The 25,583-nt window shown below is 35.2% G+C and overlaps 1 protein-coding gene across 6 annotated transcripts in view; it reads left to right on the forward strand.

Moving 5' to 3' along the window:
* TAF1B (TATA-box binding protein associated factor, RNA polymerase I subunit B) overlaps window positions 1–25,583 on the forward strand; it is a 109,751-nt gene that overhangs the window by 50,542 nt on the left and 33,626 nt on the right. For all 6 annotated transcript variants that reach the window (XM_077153153.1, XM_077153150.1, XM_077153154.1 and 3 more), the window contains one exon: window positions 1,154–1,253. In XM_077153153.1, the coding sequence (XP_077009268.1) occupies window positions 1,154–1,253 (100 nt within the window). The remainder of the gene's footprint in view (window positions 1–1,153; window positions 1,254–25,583) is intronic.

Consider the following 25,583-nt stretch of genomic DNA (forward strand, 5'->3'; position numbering starts at 1 on the left):
TTTTATAGAAAGAAAAGAAACATGAAAACTAAATGGGGGGATGCTTTCCTTATAGGGCTGCTGTGAAGAGCCCTGCTAAAACGTTTATGAAGTGAGCTTCATAAAACACCATATTTGTAGAAAATATTTGCTTTGTTTCTCAACTTTCAGTAGCCTAAAAAGTTAAAGAAATGACATTTTTAATTTGAAACTAAAGTTGAATGAGAATGGTTCTTTAAATGCTAGAAAGCTGAAAGCGAGTGTTATCCGAGCTCTAGCAAGTCAAGACCTTATGGCAACGTATTTGTGTACTAACTTATTCCTGTCTTTATCTTAATCTGTGTAACAGAGTTTCTTTTAAATGTCCTAGTACCTATATAGATATGTGTATAAATATGATACAGATTGCAATACCCCCTTCCCTATCCTTTACGCTCCTTCCCTACTTTATTTTCTCCTCACCGTTTTTGCCTACCTTATATACTATATATTTCATTTATTTGTTTTGTTCCTGGTCTGTCTTCTCACTAGAATGTAAACTTCATGGAAACAGAAATGTTTTCCTTTGTTCCTTGTTGTGTCCCTGCAGCCTAGAATGCTACCAAGTACCTGATGCTTGATGAATTTCTGTTAAATGAATGAATATATATAAATATATACGTGTGAGTTTATTTATATATGTACTATTTTCTTTGCACCTCAATAAACTACTCTGTACCAGACATTGGAATGGAATGGTGAGCAAATGGGCAATGTGCTTGACCTTAATCATTCTTTTAGGTAAACTGTGATAGGTACTGGCTACAGACAGGTAAACAAGAGATGTGGTGTACAAGGCATATGGGCACCATTAAAGGTCTCCCTGAAGAAGTGGTTTGACAGGTGGGTAGGAGATAATCACGTGAGGGGAGCTAGGGACAGAAGGAATGCTGTGTCTGAAAGCCTGGTGGTGAGTTGACAACGTATATGCATCTTAGAAATATTTTATCTATTTTGTCAGAAATTTGAGTAAATCTTCAGATAATTAACTAAATGTCCTCCACATATGCATACAGAAAAGAATCGTATGCATTCTTTTTTTACCCTGTCTTTGAAATAAAAGAATTTTCAGAAACTGTTTACTTTGATAAATAAGTACATATCTTGAATTGAAATTTTCTTTTTAAAAATATAGGTTTGTTGAAGAGGACCATATACCTTATATAAATACTTTTCAGCATTTTCCAGAAGAGATGAAATTGTATGGGCGTGACAAAGGAATCTTTGCCATTGAGGTAAGTTTTTTTATTTTTTACTTCATAGGTGCTAATAAGATACAGGTATAGGGTGTTGAGTCATTATTTATACTCCTTGGCTGACTTAACTATTTGGTGTAGGAGTTTGTAAAAATGTCATCTTGTTTTTGTTCTATCCAAATATGAAACATTTAAAATTTAATAAAGAGTAGAATTCTTATTTTTTCTAATTTTCCTTACGCGACTTCCTCTAAACCTTTATGTTATCCCCAAAATATATCTATAGTGTGATGTGTGTGCATTGCAAATATGTAGATTGTTAAAACGAAAGATTAGAAGTTTTTATAGAGACCTTAAGGTAATTTCAGTTTTTCAAAAAAAATTTATTTGGTTGTTGTTATTTACATACTGTGTTGCTTTGGAAGAAAGAGAAAAAAGTTCCCACCTTTGTTTAAAGGGGGACTATAATTCCTTTGCTTCTGTTAATCTTTTTCTGTGTCTGATTTTATATATCTCCAATGGAAGAGCTTCTTTCCTTTAATTATGAGCCTTTTTTGCTATTTATAGTACTCAGTGGTTAGGGCCCCTTTGTTCTTCATCAGAAGAGTTTCAGTGTACTAAATATTATATTAAATATTGTCTTCAGTTTTGCCTACTTTAAGGAATTATTGTCATAGACCTTCATGACCTTCACAGCCTTTACATTGTTTGTGGCTTAATTCAAGAGATATTTGTTGAGTGCCTACCAGGTGTTCATAACATTATGTAATGTTTGTAACAACTTAATAGAGATAGCTGTATTTTATAGATGATGAAATTGAGGTTCAAAAGGTTAGGTAACTTCTCAATAGTCATACAACTGGAAAATCATGAAACCTAGATTTGGACTCAAGCATCTCTCATTTCAAATTCATGTGCTTTCTTCTGTGCCACTGTGTTTTTTTCCTTCTCTGATGAGGTGGGGAGCTTCCAGAGATGGAGTAGTAAAGAGGTTGACAAATCCTCTCCTCCAAAAACAGCTATGAATCTGGACAAAATTGTCCAGAAAACCTATTTGTGGAAATCAGTCAAAGACAAACAAGAAGTTGAGAAGCGTTTATTCACGAAAAACTGCTATCCTTTGGGTAGGAACATTGGAGCCTGACATTCTTGACTAGCACTGCTGCCTTCCCTCACCCCCCACCTGCAGCTTGGTTCTCCCAGGGTAGCCAGCTGGGGAACCATTAGCTTCACTGTTGGCAGGGCTAACTTGATTTGAGACAGAAGGCACAAGGCTCATGCATAGAGGTGTTATCAGGAAAGTAGAAAACTCAGTAGGAAACATTCAGAGAAAGTCCACAACTCTGCTTGCCTGATGTTGAGGTTAAGTTTCTAGTCAGAAATTTAACAGCAAGAACTAGGAAATGGAGGGAGCCATAATTGTTAAGACAGTGTCTTAGATTCTGAAGATATAATTGCTAATTATTATTATAATTGGAGAGACTTTAACAGCAGTGAAAAGTTGATATTTCATTACTAAAAGTTACAGCATAGCATATAAACTTATATAATGAGTTTATCTGAAATCTTGAAATGCTTTCCATTATTACTTATTTATTATTTTTCAGCCTCTAAGAGGCAGGTGTTTTCTTCAGGATAGACTTTGAGGCATTAAAAAAAAAAGTTGTGAAGCCAAAATAATCTAAATTTCTCATTATCTAAATCATTCAACAGATTTTTCCCCCCTCAACTAGTTGATTCTCTCAGAAATATTTTTCCTTTATTCTTTTACAGATAAATAAATTACCCAAGTAATTTACTATTTGGTAGTTTGTGCCAGGAGGAAGTCATTTTTGTCCAAGTGTTTTTATTAGTTTAAAGGTTTACTTTGGGTCCTGAAATGCCGAGGGCCCAGCCTCTCCAGAACATTTGGCTGGTTCCATCTCTTATCCCTTGTTATCAACATCCCCTTCCAACATGAAAAAGCTAGAATGGACATAGCCCAAGTACCCCTAAAGAGTAGGAAAAAGATCAAAGGGGATGGTGGAGAAGGGGATGGTGGAGAAGGTAGGGTTTAACAAACGAGTATGATTGCTGAGTCATTATATTGATATTTCTTTTAGACTTCAGTATCTTAGAGCAGCTAGAAGTAAAAACCAAAAATTGTAGAATTATAACCCATACCCAAATCTGTTCTAAAACTAATTCTTGCAATATGCTTTGAAATTTATTGCTGTTTCTGTATGTGTTATTTTTCACAGAAAAGAAAAAGTAAAAAAGTTAAAAAAAAAAAAAGGTTTACTTTGGAAAGAAAGTCATTGTTCTAGTTTGCTAAAGCTGACAGAATGCAATACACCAGAAATGAAAGTGTTTTTATAAAAGGGATTTATTTAATTTCAGATTTACAGGTCCTGGGAGGAAAGGCAGCTAACTTTCATCTGGGTTTCTCTGTCACATTGGAACGCACACTGCGATGTCTGCTGGCCCTCTCTCCTACCTTCTGGGTTCAAATGACTTTCCCTAGGGCAGTTCCTTTCTGTACCTCCAAACGTCTGGGTCCGAGCTGGATGGGCTGTGCTAAGCACCTTCTCTGTCTTTTCTGACCTCTCCTCTTACACCTCATTCATTGCAGAAAGCATTCTCCTCAGCTGACCACAGATGTAATCAACCATAGATGAATTTCACATGCTGATGGTGTAAGCCCATAGAACAGAACAGCCTGGCACCATCACCTAGACAAGTTGACACCTGAGCCTAACTGTTACAGCATCATAAAACAAAAAGGTTCACTAGTGATCTGCTTCTTTAGAAAACTAATCTATTCAAGCATCTTTTGATGTTTAAGTAAATACTGGAGTTTATCCCTTTACAGCTCATTAGTGTGAGTGAAATTGTAAATTTTGCAAAAGTTATGGCGTTTCATGTAGTCTGAAATTGATGTAGAAAAACTATTTGCAAATCGATGGGCAAATAAGGATCTGAGGATTAGACTAGTATAACTATTGAAAAAGAAAACATCAATACTGAGGATGACACAATAGTTGTTTCAAAAGAGAAAATTTGAATACCAAAGCATTATGAGAGTCCACTAGCAAAATTGATATAGCCCTTGAATATTTTTGTAAAGCCATCTTTTTAATTATGCTGCTAGTATCAAAGGCAGTTTGAAAAATGCCATGTTGTATTATCATATACTTTTGCTTGGAAAAAATTATGTCAAAAAGTAAACCAGTGTTCCATTCGTTCTTTGTTATGAGAACTTAGTGGGTGGGTATAAGTATAACCGAAATTGTGTTCACTTTAAGAAAAAAATATTTTGTTTCTTTAACTAAAATCCCAACCAAATCCCTTTTCACTATTTACCAATAAAATGTTGGCCTCTGTTTTTAAATAGAATCATTTTGAATGACCTTTAATGCTGTGAATTATCTTTAATAATAGCACAGTTGAGAGCGCAGTGAAATATTGCTATGAAAATCTCATGGTTATTTTCATATGTGGTAGCCCCCAAAATATTTCATTTAAATAAAGATCCCTTACTGAATTATTTCAGTATTTGAAATGTGGCTTCTATTTTTATTTTTTAAGAATTTAAACTTATTAATTGGCTAACTGTGTCCTGACAATGTAGACATTGTAGTCATTGCTAATAAAATACATTTTGTTTATATGTGGTACTTTTGCACATGAAGGGATTGAAGTGTTGATTGTAAAGAATTGAATAATTTGTTCTCATTGACATTCCTTATGAAATTGGAGACCTCAAATGTGGTAGAGTGCTACTTTTAAATACACGTTTAAATAATTTTCTAATGAAACATATAATGCTATTCAAAATAGGCATGAATTATTGCAATTATATTAAAGCTTAAAATTAGGGTCCTTACAACTGTTCTCAACATTGTATCTTTATGCCACTTAGTTTTTTTCATTTGAAACACCAGGATTATAGTGATTCCTTCCCAAGGAATTCATCTAGTATGCTAGCTCTGTTTATTTTGAGGGATATCAGCTATATCCTTTATAGCTAGCTTCTCATATGGGTAATCATTTTTTTCTTTCTGTACCAGTGCCACCTTCTATTTGTGTTGAGGTACTTTCACATCCATGATCTCATGTGGTCCTTATTAAACTTACCCTGTGTGATAAATATAGTTTAGCTATTATCCCCATCATGTTTACTCATGTTTACATATGAGTAAACAGACTCAGAAGGGAGAGTGATCTGCCCAAGGTCATATAGTTGATAGACTCAGATATGGAACTACAGTACTTTAGGTCTTTTATTCATTGTATCATCTTTTGATCTGTTCGCCTGCTTATCTACCTTCTTCATTACTCTAGTTCTTCAAAACACTTAAATAGGTGCTATGAAGATATGATAAGAGTTTATTATGCCATACTTCTGTAGAGTACTAATTTTGAAGGGTTGAGCCAGAAGGAAATGGATGGGAAATACAGATAAACATACAATATACCATAGCATTTTGCATATGAAGTTATTAAAAATTAGCATCATTTTACTTTGAGTTAGAATATTGGTCACTGTCATAGTTTCCTAGGGTTTCTGTAACAAAATATCACATACTGGATGACTTAAAACAACAGAAATTAATTGTTTCATAGTTCTGGACATTAGAAGTCCAAAACCCAGGTGTTGGCAGGTCCATGCTTCCTCTTAAACCAGTCTTTTGGAATTAGGGCCCACCCTAAACCAGTTTGGCCTCATCTTAACTAAAAACATTATCAAAGACCCTATTTCTAATACGGCCATATTCATAGGACTACGGGTTAGAGCTCAAAATGTCTTTGGGGAATGCAATTCAACTCATAACTGTCACCATGTATGATTTGTAGGGAACATATGTGATTTTTAAACCGCAAGTGTCTTTATCGTTAGAACGACTTATGCAGGGAACAATTCCTGTAGGTATAGAGAACAGAAAAACAAATGTGGTGGTTGGTTCCCAGTATTGCTGTTTTTAGTCCATTTTAATACTTGGGAAAGATAAGATGTATTCAGATGTGCTTGCTTTTGCAGTGGTGTACATCCAGGAGCAATACAAAGGAAGGAGATTATAGGTGCAGCCACCATTTGATCTGCAAAAAATAAAAAAAAATAATAATAGTAGTACTTAGCATTCATTGAGTGCTTATTATGAACCAGCCCAGTTTTAAATACTTCATAACTCATTTATTATTCATATCTATCCTATAAAGTAAGTAGTACTATTGGTATTATCCTTATTTTTACAAACAAGGAAACTGAGGAACAAAGAGGTTAGGTAACTTATCTGGTACTCTTAATTCTGAATGTAGTCTAGAGCAGGGCCACACTAGGAGAAAAGACATCTTGGCTTACTCTTTGCTAATAAGAAGTTCTCTCCCCTCCACCTATCATCCCACTTCCCTCCTCTCTCTCCCTCTTTCTCCTTTCCCCCCTTACCCTCCAGTATATTCTGTGTATTATGTCCTGAGTGCTTAGATTTAACCTGATTTCTCAGAGCCATTCAATACTCAAATTATATTGATAATATTTGTGTGGTTGAGGTTATTTTTACTTTCTGCTAATGCCTAAAATTATTATTTAGTTGTTTTTAACTCACTAAACAGCATTTAAGCTCCTGAGAAATAGCCACTGCAGTCTTTAGAATCATGAGATATTAAACCTGGATGGAAATTTGGAGATCATTTAGTCCACTTCTCTTATTTTTCCAATAAGGAAACAGGCCTAAGAAGAAATGTGAACTTGGAAATAAACCTCTACTTCTAAGGAATTTCGTGAGGATATTTGAGGTGATTTATTCAAAATGTGCACATAGCACAGACATAGAAATGGTAATGGTCTCCCTCCCAGCCACCAGGATGGAACCCCTTCCCCACTCTCCCAAGTTGGGAGTTAAGAGGGAAATCAATCTGCTTTAAGAAAAAAATGTATCATTTTTGGAAAATAAAATTTTCATTTTAAAATTCAGTTAAAAATCTCTGAATGTACTCATTTCTTAATTTTCTCAAAGTAGGACTCAAGATGGGAAGGGATAAGAAGTAATATAATGACTCTTGCTTCTCATTATGGTATTTACAATTTTGATTACCATAAATTCAACTTTTTTGCAAAGAATATTGCTTTCTGGACTAAGTTTACATGCTTGAGATTGGTGTCTATCAGTAATTTCCTTTTTAATAAAAAAATTTCATTTCACTTTATATATACTCACATAGACACACAAAGTTAACTATGTAAAAGTAATTATTTTTAAAACTTGACTCTGTCTCCTTTCAAATAGTTATGGATCAGATTATTGCCAAATGTTTAAATGACTGCAAGTGGCATATAATGCACAGACCCAAGAGGCTGTCTTTAATAGCCATTGTAGCACGGGTATCCCAGAGCCTAGCTTAAGCCTTTTAGCTAAGATTTCACTGCCCTCCAATGGGCAAAGTGATAAGAAGTGCCTGAAACTGTTACAGCCACATCTATTTCTGGTGGTGATTGAGGTTTCACCAACAATGTTTTCAGAATTGTCAAATTGTTCTCCCCCCTCCCCACCCCCAAATTTTTACAATTTGACACTCAAATTTTATAAATTAAGAGGTGAAATGAGTTATTTTATGTTTACTTGCTTGTTTTATGCTTGCTTGGAAACCATTCAAATGCTAGTTTTTACTCATCCTATCAGTTACTTGAGAGAGCAGTGCTGAAATCTCCAAGTGTAATTGCAACTTTTTCTTTTACATTCTATTAGTTTTTGCTTCAAATATTTTGAAACCCTGTTACTAGGTGTTTGACAGCTAAGATATTTATGTCTTCTAGTTGAATTTACTTCTTTATCACTATGTAATGTCCCTCTTTATTCCTGGTAATATTTATTCCTCTGGAAAGTCTGCCTTGTCTGATATTGATATAACCACTCTAACTTTTTTAAAAAAATTAATGTTTGCATGTTACATTTTTTACCTTGTCTTTATATATTAAATGGCTTTCTTATAGATAGTATGTACTTTGGTCTTAAATTTGTATCCAATCTGATAATCTCTTTTATAATTGGAGTGTTCAGACTATTTACATTTGATATAATTATCAATATGGTTGGATAGATTTAAATCCACCATCTGCTATTATTTACCCTGTCTACTCTTGTTCCTTTTCCTGCCTTCTTTTAGGTTAAAAATTTTTTATGATTCCGTTTATCTCCACTATTGATTTGTTAACTATACCTCTTTATTTTTTACTGATTGCTCTAGAGTTTACAGTATTTATCTTTAACTTGTCAGAGTCTATCTCAAATAATAACATATCACTATATAGTAGAAGAACCTTACAATCTCCTCCCATTCCTTAACATTGTCAGATACCTTACCGCCTCCTTGTTATAAATCCTGCAAAGCATTGTAATTAATTTTGCTTTAAACAGTCAGTTGCTTTTATTTTTTAGTTAGAAAAGTTGTGGACAAGTATCTTTTAAAGTGATTTTAAAATGAGAAACAGTATTTTATATTTACCTCTGTTTCTGGTACTCTTTATTCCTTTGTTTAGATCCAAATTTCCATCTGTCTGAAATATATCCTTGTAGTACAGATCTATTGGCTGTGAATTCTTTCAGTGTTTCTGGGTTTAAAAAAATCTCTAGTTTGTCTTCATTTTGGAAAACATTTTCACTAGGTCTAAAATTCTAGGCTATTTTTCTTTCAGCACTTTAAAGTTATGTCATTCCATAACTTCTGCCAAGCCTTATTTCTGATGAAAAGTCTTCTCTCATTCTTACCATTATTCTTCTCTATGTAACATGTCTTTTTTTTTTCTCTCTACCTATTTTTAAAATTTTCTCTTTAGGACAGGTTTTCAGTAATTGAATTCTGATATGGTTTCTTCTGCTTGGTGTTCATTAACTTTCCTAGATCTGTGGGTGCATATTTCTTCAAATACTTTTTTTTTCTGTCTTCACCCCTATTCCTCGAACTTTTTCTGGGATACCAATTACATGTTGAATTGCTTGATATTATCTCACAGCTCATTCTTTTTTTCAGTCTTTTTTTGTCTGGTGTGTTTTGTTTTGGGTAGTTTCTATTGCTAGGTCTTCAAATTCACCGGTGTTTATTTTTTTGATGTCTTATCTGCTGTTAATCCCATCAGTATATTTTCTAATTCAAGTACTGCGTTTTCACATCTAAAATTTCCTTTTTGGTCTTTTTTATTTCTCCCATTTTCTCATTATGTACTTGTTTTCTTTGTATCCTTGAGTGTATAGATGTTTTAAGGTTCTTGTTTACTAATTCCGTCATTCTCCTGTTTCTGGCCTTGTTTCTATTGATTGATATTTCTCCTCTTTTATGTGTCATATTATCTTGTTTCTTTACATGCCTGGTAATTTTTGACTGGAGGCAGACTGTTCTAGTTTGCAAGCTGCCAGAATGCGATATACCAGAAACAGAATGGCTTTTAGAAAGGGGAATTTATTAAGTTGCAAGTCCACAGTTCTAAAGCTGTGAAAATGTCCCAACTAAAGCAAGACTATAGAAATGTCCAATGTAAGGCATCTAGAGAAAGATACCTTGGTTCTAGAAGGCTGATGATGTTCAAGATTTCTCTCTCTACTGGAAAGGTACGTGGAAAATAGGGCAGCTTCTGCTAATTTTCTCTCCCGGCTTCTTGTTTCATGAAGCTCTACTGGGGGCGTTTTGCTTCTTCATCTCCAAAGGTCTCTGGCTGCGTAGGCTCTCCTGGTTCTAAAAAGGGACTGTCCAAAATGTTTCCTCTTTTAAAGGATTCCAGTAAACTAATCAAGACCCACCTGGATGGGTGGAGTCATACCATCCTGTAATCCAAGGTTAATACCCACAGTTGGGCGAGTCACATCTTTGTGGAGATAATCTAAGAAAAGATTTCAACCTGCATTGTTGAGTAGGGATTAATTATTAAATAAGATTGGATCAGGATTAAGGCATCCCTTTTCTAGGGTACATAATCCTTTCAAACCAGCACATAGACATTTTGAATTTTATTTGTTGGGTGCTCTGTTTTCATTCTTATGTCCAGTTAAGTAATTTAAGGGATTGGTTTCATCCTTTTAAAGCTTATTTTCAAGTTTGCTATAGCTGGTCCAGGACCTTTATTCTGAGACTAATTAAGCCCCCTACTAAGGCATGTCCTTTCTGAAGACTCTCCCCACTGCTTCCTTCTATTAGGAAGTCTCTCCACTCTAGACTGGAGCCTTGTCTAAGTTCTGAGAATTGTTTGGTCTTTCCAAATGATTTACAATGATTTTTCAGCCTCAGGTTTTTGCTCTCTCTCTCTCTCTCTCTCTCTCTCTCTCTCACACACACACACACACACACACACACACACACACTCACACAGAGGTTTGGACTGAGTCAAAGACTCAGGGCCCTTTTGCTGATCTCTGAAGCCTTCTGCATATTGAAGCTACCTCAGCTTTTAAGAACTCCAATCTCCGCAAGAAGAAATGAAATTGTAGGGCATGCTACTAGATGAATGAACTTTAAGGACAGTGTGTTGAATAAAATGTCAGAAACAAAAAGGCAAATATTTTCATGCCTCTCACATGTGGATAAACTATGATATACAAACTTAGAGAATCAAAGTCAAGAGCATGGGTTATTATGTTGGGGCCCGTTGTAAAGGTTCTAGATTGTAACCTCCTACAGCAGTCACGTATATTTAGGAGTTGTAGCTGATATTTCTAAATTCTGAGATCCTGAGCTATTTATATATAAACTGGTCATTCCCTGAAACTTTGAGTATTTATGTGACACCCAAGACTCAGAAATAGAGCACTGAAGTTATGAAAGTCAGCATTACCCCATTCAGCAACTGTTAAAAATACTGAAAAAGCTTTAAACCTCATCTAGAGATATGAACTGGATAGGACTAAGGTGAATCAGAATACTGGGTGAAGGATGATATGACCCATATTTTATAACTTCAATCTCTATATGAGACCATGGGGGGAGATGTTTATTTGGTGTAAAATTTATATTTTTGAGTAGCACATTATATAATTAAGCTTGTATGGTCAGTTTACTTGAACACCATAATTACATGAAATCTTGAATAGGCCGTGAGATCTTGTTGGTTTGTACAGATTAACGTGATGCCCCAATATATCCCAGAGTAATTTGGGCAGAGAAAAGAAAAGTATTTGCAGATTCCCCATGGGGGACTGAGGAGAAAGGAGGAAATATTCAACTTCCCTATCTGGGGAATTCCTGGTATTCTCGCAAGCAGTGGGTACAACCAATTCAATAGACTGAGCCTTCAATCTTGGGGTTTACCCTTAGGAAGCTTATTCCTGCAAAGGAGAAGCTTTAGCCTACTGATAATTATGCCTAAGAGTCACCCCCCAAAAACCTCTTTTGTTGCTCAAATGTGGCCTCTCTCTCTCTCTAAGCCAACTTGGCAGATGAACTCACTGCCTTCCCCCCTACATGGTACATGATTTCCAGGGATGTAAGTCTCGCTGCCAGTGTGGGTCCTGACTCTTGGGGATGAGCCAGGACCCAGCATCATGGGAATGAGAAAGTCTTTATCAAAAGGAGGAAGAGAGAAATGAGACAAAATAAAGTTTCAGTGGCTGAGAGATTTGAAACAGAGTCAAAAGGTTATCCTGGAGGTTATTCTTATGCCTTATATAGATGTCCTTTTTTAGTTTATGGTGTATTGGAGTGACTAGAGGGTAGTACATGAAATTATTGAACTCTGTACCAGTAGCCTTGATTCTTGAAGAAGACTGTATAACTATATAGCTTTTACATTGTGACTCTGAATCTCCTTTTATCTAGGATATGGGCAGATGAGAAAAAAAAAAGGAAAAATAAATAATAGGGGGAGATAAAGGGGAAAAAATAATAATCCAGCAGTCTCTGTCTCCTTAGCTCAGCAAACCACTGTTTGACTCATTGAGCCCTGCACTGCGGCTTGGAAACTGCGTGTAGGCAATTAATTGGGGCCATTTGTTTTTCTTTTTCAGGGATTATAGTCCTGTGCTGCCTGTTGTCCAGTGTCTGTATACCACTATTTCATATTTTTCTTGTTCTCTAATTATTTGGTAGGAGGGCAATTCCTATAGTAGTTCATCATTCATGGGTACAGGTATGAATGAAGTGTTTCAGATACGACTTTTTTTAGACATTTGGAAATAGAATCCATCTCTGATGCTTTTTAGGTGAGTGTTATCTAAACAATTCTTTCTCAAATACCTAAAAAGATATCATTGCACATTCAGTTTTGGATTTTTTAAATTGTCATTTTTACTTATGAATATAGTCACTAGTCTGATTTTTGCTTAAATTTTTACCCCTGGCTGGGCCATATTAATGGCAGTTAATGGAAATAGAAATTTGTTTGCACAAAATACTTACCCTTATAATAATCCCCTTTGTTTAATATTTTTAAGTTAATCTTGAGTAAAGGGACTAGCATAAAATAGAGGAAAAGGTATTTCTTATATTTTGAAGAAAAGTACAAGCATCAAAAATAATATGAGATTATGTTTTGGTAAAAATAAACATACTTTGATTTTTTCACTTATATCTTTGAGAGGAGATTATGTTTTGGTAATAATAAGCATTGAACTTTGATTTTCTCACTTATATCTTTGAGACCTTTTTTTAACGTAACCTTTTTATTTTGGAATAATTTTAGATTTGCAGAAAAGTTGCAAAAATAAAAATAGGACAAAGAACACCAGTATATTCTTTATCCAGATTCAACATCTGTTTGTGTTATATCCCATTTGCTTTAGCATTTGAGCTGTAATCCTCTTCCCTTCCACCTGCTCGCCTGTTCTCCCTACTTGCCGATTTACCTACCACTGGAGGAAGCTAGGAAATAAGAAAACTACTTGAAACAATCCAAAGGTCTGTCATCAGGAAAATGAATAAAATGTGAAATCACCATGTAATGGTATATTAGACAGCTGTGAAACTGAATGGATTGAGCAGCAAACAAGGTGATTGATTTTGAGAAACATATTGTGTATAAAATCAAGACACAGAAAACTACATATAGTATAATGCCGATCCTATGAAGTTAAAGAAGCTAAACTAAGCATATTTATTAGGCATATTTACGTATATGATAAAATTATTTTTTTCTCTTTTTTTTATTTTTTTAAATACCAAAAACACAAAGCAAATGCAAATATTCCCATTTTGATCATTCTGTTCTACATATATAATCAGTAATTTACAATATCATCATATGATAAAATTATTTTTTAAACTAGTTAGTGATGAGCAAATTCAGGATAGTAGTTACATCTGGATGGAATGCTCACATAGATGCAACGGTATTGGTAATGTTCCAGTGCTTAAATTGGATAGTGGATTCATGGATATTCATTTTATCATCATGCTTCATAGCTTACAAATATGTTACGTGCATTTTTTTATTTGTAACTTTAACATTTTTAAAGACAGCTAGAGGATTTTGTCTAAACAGAATTTCTAAAACAGAGAATTTAAAACAAAGGCAATATATGATACAAGGGTTTGTTTGTATGTTTTATATCCCTGTTTTAGTTTCTTTGTTGCTTGAGCATATACTGTGCAATAGGTTGGCTTAAATAGCAGGAATTTATTGGCTCATGGTTTTGAGGCTAGAAGTAGTCCAAAATCAAGCTATGTTTTCTCTCAGAAGACTGGTGTTCTGGGCTGACTAGCGATTCTTGGTCCTTGGGTATTCTCTCATCTGGTGATGTACATGGTGGCCTCTCCTGGCTTCTCCTTTACCTTCCTGGTTCTGTTAACTTTCAGTTTCTTCCCTTGGCTTTCTCCTTTCTCTGTGACCTTTCCTACAAGGCCTTTAGCAATAGGATTAAGGCCCATCCTGGGCCATACCTTATCTGAAGTAACCTCATCAAAAGGTCCTAAAAAAAAAAAAGGATTCTCACTCACAGGAATGGAGTAAGTTTAAGAAAATGATTTTCTGGGGTACATAGCTCCAAACCACCCGATCAATTAAAAAGTGTAAACTCTTTGGGAGTAGGGACCTGATTTAATGCCTCTATTTTATTATCTATTAAGGATTCAATCAGTGTTTATTGATTAAGTGATTGGAAATAATCATAGAATAGCTGTAGAACAGTAAAGTCTTAAATACTTTACCTTCAGTAAATATCTAATATTGATCTGTTGGGGAGTTTTTCTCCTAAGTAGATAACTTCCAGCCTGCTTCTGATGTAATATACAGTATATCAGGAGGCCATTCAGTAGTGACATTTGACTAAAAATAAAATTTTTTAAAGCATTCTATTAATATTTTAGTGGTAAATGTGTGAAGGATATGACTTCTGCTTATAAGAAAGGACATTTTAAAATAAGAGTTATGGGTATATTAGTATAACATGAAAATCAGCATGTGAAACAAATTACCATTTTTCACTATTTACCAATATACTGAAACCAATAGTGAATTACTCACATCAGGAAATGTATCTGTGAGACTAAATTTATGATATTTCATAGTAGAGAACCATACCTCGTATTTATGAAGTGAAACCATTAGTACCGTGTGATTTAATTTGATCCTTGACCTGATTTTCCCCCATACCCAGCATGCTCAGCCCCAGGCTCTCCTCTTTTCTACTTCCCACAAGTTAGCTTTTACACTAGCCTAAGCAAAATCGAACACTGACAAATGTAACCCTTCCAAAATCAAATCGAATTTATTTAGGGATTATTTACTTTTCAGAACCTTTTAATCTCCTCTAATACAGATAATGTGAAGTTTGAACATAGTGATCAGCAGAGTATTTATAGAACAGACAATAGAAGGAGAACTCTAATAGCCTTTTCCCAGCTCTAATTCTGGGGCCCAAACAAGTTACTATGTTCTGTTCAGTGGGCAAGTCCTCATTGGTCACCAATTCAAAACTTAGAATTTGTTCATAAGATTTGTGTTTGTGCAACTCAGCAATGTTTTAAAAAAGATCTCATCTTCAGGATCAAGACTTCATTTCATGCAAAATAATGTATTCACTACAAACCACCATAAGACTTGACTATGAACATAAAACCTGTTTTTTGTTACCGTATAGCAGATTTACAACCATTAAGATAATTCCAACAGCCTCAAAAAAAATGGAAGGGGAAACCTTTTGTGAATTATGATACATATGGAATTCATTTTATCCTTCTTCCATAAATAATAGATTACATTTGCTTTGTCATTATTCCTGATAGTTTTAGTCTTTATTAATTTTCCTTTTTCTTAGAAAGTCTTGTTATAAGTTTGTATTAACAGGTGCATCTAGGACTAGCTTTTTCTCAGCTGAATCTTTGCTTTAAAACAGTAAGAGTAAGTAAGGGTGAGGCACTGCTTTATTTAATAGCTAAGCAGGAAGTTCACCTCTGACAGGGTATTGTAATCAGATTTAACACGGGAGCCTGCTGTTGTGTAACAGAAACTCTAACTTGTCCTTACCTGTCTTAAAGCATTGCTTCAAGAAGAAAAATAAACTCACAGGAATATCTGTGAAATTCAATAAAATGCTTGCCCAAGCATCTGTCTTTAATGCGTGGTAGAACAATTTTTTATAGCTTTGTGGTCTTTTTAAAAACATACTAAACTTGTGAATTATTTTAATTAAAGGACCCTATATCACTCTAGAAGTCTATATGTCATATTTATTATGTCTTTTAGATAACCTGCCAAACTTCCAAGTTATTCAGTATAGTGTATTAATAGTCTACAATCACTCTCCAACACTTATCCCCTCTTTTTTTTTTTTCTGGAAAAAGAGTGAAGTTTGGGATGTCTTCAAATGACTGTTTATTCAGTTGACAGGCAGCTTTTCTTCATTGTGTGCTTTTCCTTTGCTCACAAAAGTTCGTTCACTGTTCTATAGTATGTTGAAACTTTTAAATGGAAACGGCTTTTCATTAACAAAGAAAGCATTTTCTTCCTCCTTCCATGTCGTAGCTTTCTGTACTAAGTCTTGGCTTCTTCAGCAGCTGTACCTCCACCAGAGATGACAAAAGGTGCAATTGTTTTAGGAGATGAAGGTAATGCCAGTACAGTTTTTTTATGTGTAGGCTACTAAGGACTGTTTTTCTTCTCAGGTCTGTTTTATTTTGTTGTTGTTATTCCAGAAAGTTGAGCACACTTTAAAAACAAACCAGAAAAAAAAAATCTTTGAAAACCTTACTTAAACCTTTTTCCTAGGTGAGCTACTTCTTGCCATTAGGTGCTATGTTAGTATTTAAGCAGGTCCCTCTGTCGCAGTCACAACAAATCTGACAAAACTCACTTAAAACATAAGGGAGTGGAGTACAGATAAAAATAGTACTGATGTGGTTTGTTTTCTTTTTCCAAGCAGGGTATGATGGTTATGTCTTCATGCCATTATCCTGAGGCAAAAGCAAAGCTCAGAAGAGGAGTCAGATGTGCAAATTAAATATTAATATTTCCAAGTATCTCTTTTTCTTGAGCTATGATTCCCACCCTGAGGTAGATAGCCTCTTGATTTTATTTGTTTATTTTGAAGACTAACTTTTTGTTCTTGTTCTTTTTTAAAGACTATTTTAACTCAGATTTTTCAAGCATGGTAATGACTTGAAAGCACCATTACTTCTAGCAAAAATCTTTTCCATCTGATAGAATAAACCACAAATCTAGTCTCTGTCACAGATACCCTCTCTACACAGAATACTGAGTAATCAAAATGCTGGATGAAAAAAATATTCAACCTAGACACTTCTGTATTACAGATAAACTTTATTCTGTTGATGACTTACAGGCAGTAGAGCTACTTCTGTCTTTTCAGTCTTGATTTTCTTTGTGTTTATATATTTTAAATTCACAGACCAATTCTAAACAAATAATATGTGGCATATGTATTATTCTACCACTGTCCTTGACAGTATTTATAAATCTTCTCAAGAATTAGTCATTTCATCTTCCCTCACTAGACTTAGCAAGAAGGGATAAAAAGAAAACTAGAATTCAATCCGAAGCACATCTCCAGTATTTTGAATGTTGATCAGCAACATTCTGATCTTCTTTCTGAATGCGTAAAAAGAAAAGATGTAGTGCCAGTTCAGCCAAACCCACTGAATGGCACCTTGCCATTGTGATTCATTTTACCTTGAAGCAATTTTACACCCTTGTGAAACTGGGTCCTTTTTCAGTGAAGGAAGCAAAAGACTCCCCCAGAGCTGTCAGTCACTTCTTAGGCACATTCAAATGAAGGTCTTACAGGATCAGGTTTTAATATACTCTAAATCTTCAAACTTTACTCTATATTTGTTCACCATCTTTCTCTTAGGCCACGTGTTGCCTTTGGAATTGTTTGTGCAATCTTTGTTAAGACAATAATATGACAGGTTTAAAATCTACCTGAGGGAAATTAAGGATAGAGTAATAATAGGTGTTCTCAGTTTCTCTCACTCCCACTCTTGCCTTCCAGAATTACTATTGGAGGACAACATGAAGAGAAACCAGCTGTTTTTTAAATTATTATTCCTGGCCTCCTACAACACCTTAGCCATCACTGGATTTTGTGTATGCACCTCTCTTTTTAAATTATGGAACCATCTAAGGGTCTTCAGACTGCAAGAAAAATAAGAATGGGAAACCACTAGAGTTTTTTCTTTTCTTCTTGCAATTTCATTAATCTCTAGATGTTTTCAAACTTTATTATGGCTAGAATATCCTGGGGCACTTTTTAAAATGTAGGTTCTTAGACCCATCCTTAACGACTGATTCTGTAAGTCTGTTGTAGGATTCTAGAAATATGTATTGTTAGCAAGCATCTTGCAAATAATTCCAGTATAGATGATGCTTTGAGCAGTGCAGACTAGTCTTAACTCTGCCTCTTTCTTTTGTTTCCCTCTTGGTCCACAAAAGATTTCAGGTAGAATTAGACTAATTAGCAGATAACCACAGGATCAGTATGAAATAAAATGCTAGTATACCTACTAAACAAGCGAAAATTTAAACAGGATTCTGGTAGGGCCTTTATTCTATTTAATACATTAGTATTGCACACATCTAGTAAAAATATGGTACAAGTACCTAGTAGCTTCTTGGGTGTTTTATAGAATGAATGCGTTTTCTAAAAGTCAGAATAAGACTATTCTAATTCAGATATTTACTGAATTATTATATAGTAGTTATCTGCATTTTAAAATGGTGTCAAAATTAGAGGCTGATTCCCTTCTCTGGGCTAAGGACAACTAAAATGCTTCCCTGTCCTCTTCCTTTCTAAAACCATGTTAAGTAACGGTGCTCTCAGCCTTTTGCCAAAGGTTAGAAACTTTGCTGCACCAGCAGCGTAGGACTCCCAAACTGTGCTTGCTTAGTTGGACTGGGAGCAAATGTGTAGGGAGGTTTGTCCATAGCCAAGCACTGTAATTGGGCCACCGCTTTGAGTGGTGTTAGGGATAGAAGATAGAATCCTGATGCTTTTTATTATGTCCCCTGGGGCAGGAATGGTAGGCATTGGTGACATCCATTCATAACTCTTTTACCTCATTTGATGCACTAAGAGGAAGATCCTTTTCAGTCTTACAGTAGAACCATTGAATAGCAATCAAACATAAATCTGTACAAAAAGGACCAGAGCAAGAGGTTCTGTAGGTATTATATTTTTGCTCAATATATTTTGTCTTCTAGGAAAGGCAGACCCATATCTTGGTCGTTATTAATTTGATACTTAAGCTTAATACACTCCATCTTTTTCTGCTCTGAAGGTATCTCTACTGCTAAGACATTATTTATAGGATATAGGTAGATATTAACAGCTAGTATGGATTTTGAATATTTGTGGATTTTATATATGTTGAATTTTTTCATCATCCGTTTTATTAAACATTACTTTTATACTGTTTATTTTTTTCTTATAATGAAAGTAATATATTCAAAATTATTAAAAGGAATGTAGAAAATAAAGAAAGGTATAAAGAAGGAAATAAAAATCATCCACAATCCAGTTTATCATGGGTGCTATCAACATTTTGGTATTATTGATTTAATGTTCATAAACATATTTGCAAAATTAGACTTGAAGTATGTATACAAATTTGTCTCCTGCATTGTAAACGCAATATTTTACTGTGACTATTTTCTTAAGTCATGGAACATCCTGTGAAAACACTTGTAAAAAAAAAGCTTTCTTTTGAAATAATGTCAAATTTACAAGACAGTTGTGAAAATAATACAAATCCCATACATAACTACCCCCCCCCCAGATTCCCAGATCCACCAATTTTAACATTTTACCACATTTGCCATATCATTATATCAATCTGTGAAGACACTTTTTAACATGCTTAATACATGTGTCCACTAATATAGTTTTCCAATAACAAGGGAACGATGGATTCATAGAGAGGAATATTTTCCAGTCATAAAAATGGTGCTTCCAAAGGCTATCATATGACATTAGAAAAAGCTCACAAAACATAATGTTAGGTGAAAATGCAGGTATTGAAATTAAAAATACCTAATTCTTCTTAAACAAAGGTTCTCAGATACACAGAAGCTTAGCTTAAGAACATTATAAATATTAGAGAGTTTTTTATTAAGGGAGAGACATAATAGATTTACATTTTAAAATATCAATCAGGTTCCTACTGGCTGGAAAGAGGCAAAAATGGCTATGGACTATCAGGACACTGATAATCCAGGTAGGGGTGGTAGAAATGAAGGTGTTAAGAAGTGGTAGCAATCAAGACCCAGCCTTGGGGTAGACTAGGCAGTTTTTGAAATTGAGTACATGTGGTGTATGGGGAGGAAAGGGAGATGTCAAGGATGATTTCCAAACTTTTGGGGTTTGAGATGGGGTGGGGAGCACAGTGGAGGGATAATATTGGGGATATGGAAAAAGAAGAATTCAGTTTGGGATATGTGACTTTTACACACTGGCAAGACATTGAAACAGAGGTGTCAAATAAGCTGTTGGATTTAAATTCCAGTTTTTAATTTCCTTTATTACAATATTTTATATAATAATTTTTCTATAATCATGTGTGATTTATATTCTTATTAAAAGATTGCTAACATTTATTCATAGTGGTATTATTTATATTATATAAAAACTGGAAATAATCTAAATAAAGAATAATGATAGAAGACTGGTTAAAAACAAGTAGAACCCAAAAAAATCCACAGCAAAATTACTAGAGCTAATAAATGAGTACAGCAAAGTAGCAGGTTACAAGATCAACACTCAAAAATCTGTAGTTTCTATACATTAGCAATGAGCAGTCTGAGGGGGAAATCAGGAAAGAAATTCCATTTACAATTGCAACCAAAAGAATAAAATATTTAGGAATAAATTTAACTAAGGATACAGAAGCCTGTACAAAGAAAACTACAGGAAATTGCTAAAAGAAATCACAGAAGACCTAAATAAATAGAAGGGCATACCGTGTTCATGGATTGGAAGACTAAATATAGTTAAGATGTGAATTCTACCTAAATTGATTTATAGATTCAATGCAGTACCAATTAAAATCCCATAAACTTACTTTTCAGAAATAGAAAAACGAATAACCAAATTTAAGTGGAAGGGCAGGGTGTCCCGAATAATTAAAAATATACTGAGAAACAAAAATGAATTTGGAGGTCTCATACTACCTGACTTTAAGGTGTATTATGAAGCTACAGTGGTCAAATCAGCATGGTATTGGCATAAAGATAGATATATTGACCAATAGAATTGAATAGAGTGTTCAGATATAGACCCTCTCATCTGTGGACAATTGATCTTTGATAAGGCAGTCAAACCAGTTCACCTGGGAAAGAACAATCTCTTCAATAAATGGTGTTTGGAGAACTGGATATCCACATGCAAAAGAATGAAAGCGGATCCATATCTCACACCCTACACAAAAATTAACTCAAATTGGATCAAAGACCTAAACATTAGATCTAAGACCATAAAACTGTTAGAAGAAAATATAGGGAAATATCTTATAAAACTTACAATAGGAAGCGGTTTCATAGATCTTACACCCAAAGCATGAGCACTGAAGAAAAATAGATAAATGGGAACTCCTCAAAATTAAGCACTTTTGTGCATCAAAGAACTTAATGCACGAAAGTAAAAAGACAACCTACACAGTTGAAGACATTTGGAAATGGTGCATCAGATAAGGGTCTAGTATCCAGAATATTTAAAGAGATTGTTCAACTCAGCAACGAAAAGACAAACAACCCAATTACAAAATGGGCAAAAGACATGAACAGACACTTCTCAGAAGAGGAAATACAAATGGCTAAAAGGTGCATGAAAAGATGCTCAACTTCCCTATTAGGGAAATGCAACTCAAAACTACGATGAGATATCATCTCATACCCACCAGAATGACCATTAACAAAACAGAAAACGGAGAGGACGTGAAGAAAGAGGCACACTTACCCACTGTTGGTGGGAATGTAAAATGGTACAACCACTGTGGAAGGCGGTTGGGTGGTTCCTCAAGAAGCTAAGTATAGAATTGCCATATGATCCAGCAATACCATTACTAGGTATCTACTCAGAGGACATGAGGGTGAGGACACAAACAGACATTTGCACACCAATGTTTATAGCAGCATTAGTTACAATTTCCAAGAGATGGTAACAGTCCAAATGCCCATCAACAGAGGAGTGGCTAAACAAGCTGTGGTATATACATACAATGGAATATCATACAGCTGTAAGGCAGAATAAAGTCATGAAGCATATAACAATGTGGATGGACCTTGAGGACACTGTGCTGAGTGAAATTAGCCTGAAACAAAAGGACAAATAAAGTATGGTCTTGCTGATATGAACTAACATTAATGAATGAACTTGGAGAATTTCAGTTAAGAACAGAGGTCATCAGGAGATAGAAATAGGGTAGATATTGGGCAATTGGAGCTGATGGGATATAGATTGTACAACAGGACTGACTGTAAAAATTCAGAAATGGCTAGCACAATACTACCTGATTGTAGCACAATAATGTAAGTACACTGAATGAAGCTGAATGTGAGAATGATAGAGGGAGGAGTGCTGGGGGCACAAATGAAACCAGAAGGAAAGATAGATGATGAAGACTGAGATGGTATAATCTAGGAATGCTTAGAGTGTACAATGATAGTGACTAAATGTACAAATTTAAAAAATGTTCTTGCATGAGGAAGAACAAAGGAATGTCAATATTGCGGGGTGTTGAAAATAGATGGTAATTCATATTTTAAAACTTTAACTTATGTGTGAGACTAAAGCAAAAAATGTTTATTTTGTGCAAAATTTATAATTTGACTACTGCATCTCCTAATATAACTTATATGAAAGTTTAATTGAACACCATAAGCACATGGAACCTGGAGTAGGGCATAAGATTTTGTAGGTTTGTCCAGAGTGATGCCACTATAAATCCCAGAGTGATCTGAATAATGAATAAAAATGTATTTGCAGAGTCCCCTTGGGAATGGTAAGAAAGGGGGAAAATTTAATTTCCCCATTTGGAGAAGGCCTGATATTCTCGCAAGCAGTGAAGACAGCAAAATCAATAGGCCGAGCCCTCAATCTTGACGTTTGCTCGTATGAAACTTACCCCACAAAGGATAGGTTAAGCCTACTTAGAATTAGGCCTAAGAGTCACCTCCAGAGAACCTCTTTTGTTGCTCAGATATGGTCTATCTCTCAGCCAGCATGACAGGCAAACTCTCTATGTGGGACATGACTCCCAGGGGTGTAAACCTCCCTGATAATGTGGAACAGAAATCCTAGAATGAGCTGGGAATCAGCGTCAAGGAAATGAGAAAACCTCCTCAACCGAAATGTGGAAGAGAGAAATGAGACAAAATAAAGTGTCAGTGGCTGAGAGATTTCAAATAGAGTAGAGAGGTCCTTGGAAGGTACTCTTATGCATTATATAGATATCTCCTTTTTAGTTTAAGTTGTATTAGAGAGGCTAGAGGAAAGTGCCTGAAACTGTAGAGCTGTGTTCCAGTAGCCATGTTTCTTTAAGATAATTGTATAATGATATAGCTTTCACAGTGTGACTCTGTGATTGTGAAAACCTTGTGTCTGATGCTCCTTTTACCTACGGTATGGACAGATGAGTAAAAAATATGGATTAAAAATTAATAAATAATAGGGGGAACAAATGTGAAAATAAATTGGATAGAAGGAAATACTGGTGGTCAATGAGAGAGAGGGTAAGGGGTATGGTATGTATGAGTTTTTTCTTTTTTCATTTCTTTTTCTGCAGTGATGTAAATGTTTTGAGAAATGATCATGATTATGGTGATGAATATACAAGTATGTGATGATATTGTGAGCCATTGATTGCACACCAAGTACGGAATGTTCATATGTTAAGAATATTTGTGTTTGTAGGTTGGTTTTATTAATAAAAATTAAAAATAAAATAAAGTAAAAAAAGTGAATGATGAAAAACCATTTAACTACCTTTGAAAATATTTTTTCAGTGTTATTCTAAAGAGAAAAGTTAACTCTGCTAACTTTAAAATATGTGATATTTTAAAAAGTGAAATCTGCAATAGTAAACCGAGACTAGGAAGATTTAGAATCTGTTCTAAACTGTAGTATAAATATGTAGATTGACATTATGGATAATTATTTTCTCTTTGTTTTATATGTGAAAAGATGGTGGCCTGTTTGTCACCAGATATTTAGTTTGATTTACCAGCTCTTACCTTGAAAGTTTTAAAAATATATGAAATCTTTTTTGCCTACCAGACTCCTTTTCATTAATGACCTTATGATTGCCTGTCATGACTTTTATCATCCATTAAATCATTTTTTTCGGTGATTATGTTTCTAAGAGGAGCATTCACTGCTCTACTGTATTGTTTTGTTTGCAGACAAAAGTACTCCTACCTGCGTTATTTAAAAGGATTGGGGTTGCCATAAGTCTTGTAATTGTATAGTTGTCTTAACTTGAAAAGGCCAAATTCTGTGTAGAATGAAGCAAAGGTCGAAGTGAATTAATTTTATAAAGATAAAAGAAAACATCTTCCTTCACAAGGTCTCTGGGAACTTATGTCTTCTTTTTGTTTTCTTTTAAGTTCAGAGACTAGAATGTAATTAATGGTATTTTAATATACAGTAGAATTATCCTATCTCGACATTAAAAGAAGACTTAGCTTAGTAAGACGCGCGGGTCTTAGTTCCTCCTCCAGAAAAGCAACTAAAGAAACAGAAACAATACGAAACAGCTCCCGGAGTCACGACAGAGACCAAAAAAGACAGCGTACCCCATTCTGGAACGGCTGAACGGGTAGGGAGAATCCACTGCTGTGAGATACCCGAGGGGTGCACGTTTTCCTGGCTGGGGTGGCTGGCGTCTGGGGTCCCCTCCACGCACGTGGCTCCCCGGTCTGACTGGGAACATTGGATAGCGGGGCCCTCCCGTCACGCTTGGCGTCTCGGGCCAGCTGGGCAATTTGGACCGGCACTCCCCCAAGCCACAGCCAGCGACCCCCGCCTCCACGCGCGGTTTCCCGGGCCGACTGCTGTGCAGACAGACGAGCGCCACGAGCGCCACCTACTGGGAAGGAAAAGAAAAACAGAGCCCAGAGATTCCACAGAAAAACCTTTCAACCAGCTGGGTCCCACACCCAGGGAGATCTGATCAAATGCCCAGACACCAGCAGAAAATAATGGATGACGCTCGGAAAATTGAAGATATGGCCCAATCAAAGGAACAAACCAGTAGTTCAAATGAGATACAGGAGCTGAGACAACTAATGCTGAATATACGAACAGAAATGGAAAAACTCTTCAAAAACCAAATCAATAAATTGAGGGAGGACATGAAGAAGATATGGGCTGAACAAAAAGAAGAAATAGAAAATCTGAAAAAACAAATCACAGAACTTGTGGGAGTGAAGGACAAAGAAGAAAAAATGGAAAAAACAATGGATACCTACAATGGTAGATCTAAAGAGACAGAAGCTACAATTAGTGAACTGGAGGATGGAACAACTGAATTCCAAAAAGAAACAGAAACTATAGGGAAAAGAATGGAAAAACTTGAGCAGGGAATCAGGGAACTGAATGACAATATGAAGCGCACAAATATACGTGTTGTGGGTGTCCCAGAAGGAGAAGAGAAGGGAAAAGGAGGAGAAAAACTAATGGAAGAAATTATCACTGAAAATTTCCCAACTCTTATGAAAGACCTAAATATACAGATCCAAGAAGTGCAGCGCACCCCAAAGAGATTAGACCCAAATAGGCGTTCTCCAAGACATTTACTAGTTAGAATGTCAGAGGTCAAAGAGAAAGAGAGGATCTTGAAAGCAGCAAGAGAAAAACAATCTGTCACATACAAGGGAAACCCAATAAGACTATATGTAGATTTCTCAGCAGAAACCATGGAAGCTAGAAGACAGTGGGATGATATATTTAAATCACTAAAAGA

This window comes from Tamandua tetradactyla, chromosome 3 (genome assembly GCF_023851605.1).
Source record: "Tamandua tetradactyla isolate mTamTet1 chromosome 3, mTamTet1.pri, whole genome shotgun sequence".
Classification (NCBI taxonomy): domain Eukaryota; kingdom Metazoa; phylum Chordata; class Mammalia; order Pilosa; family Myrmecophagidae; genus Tamandua; species Tamandua tetradactyla.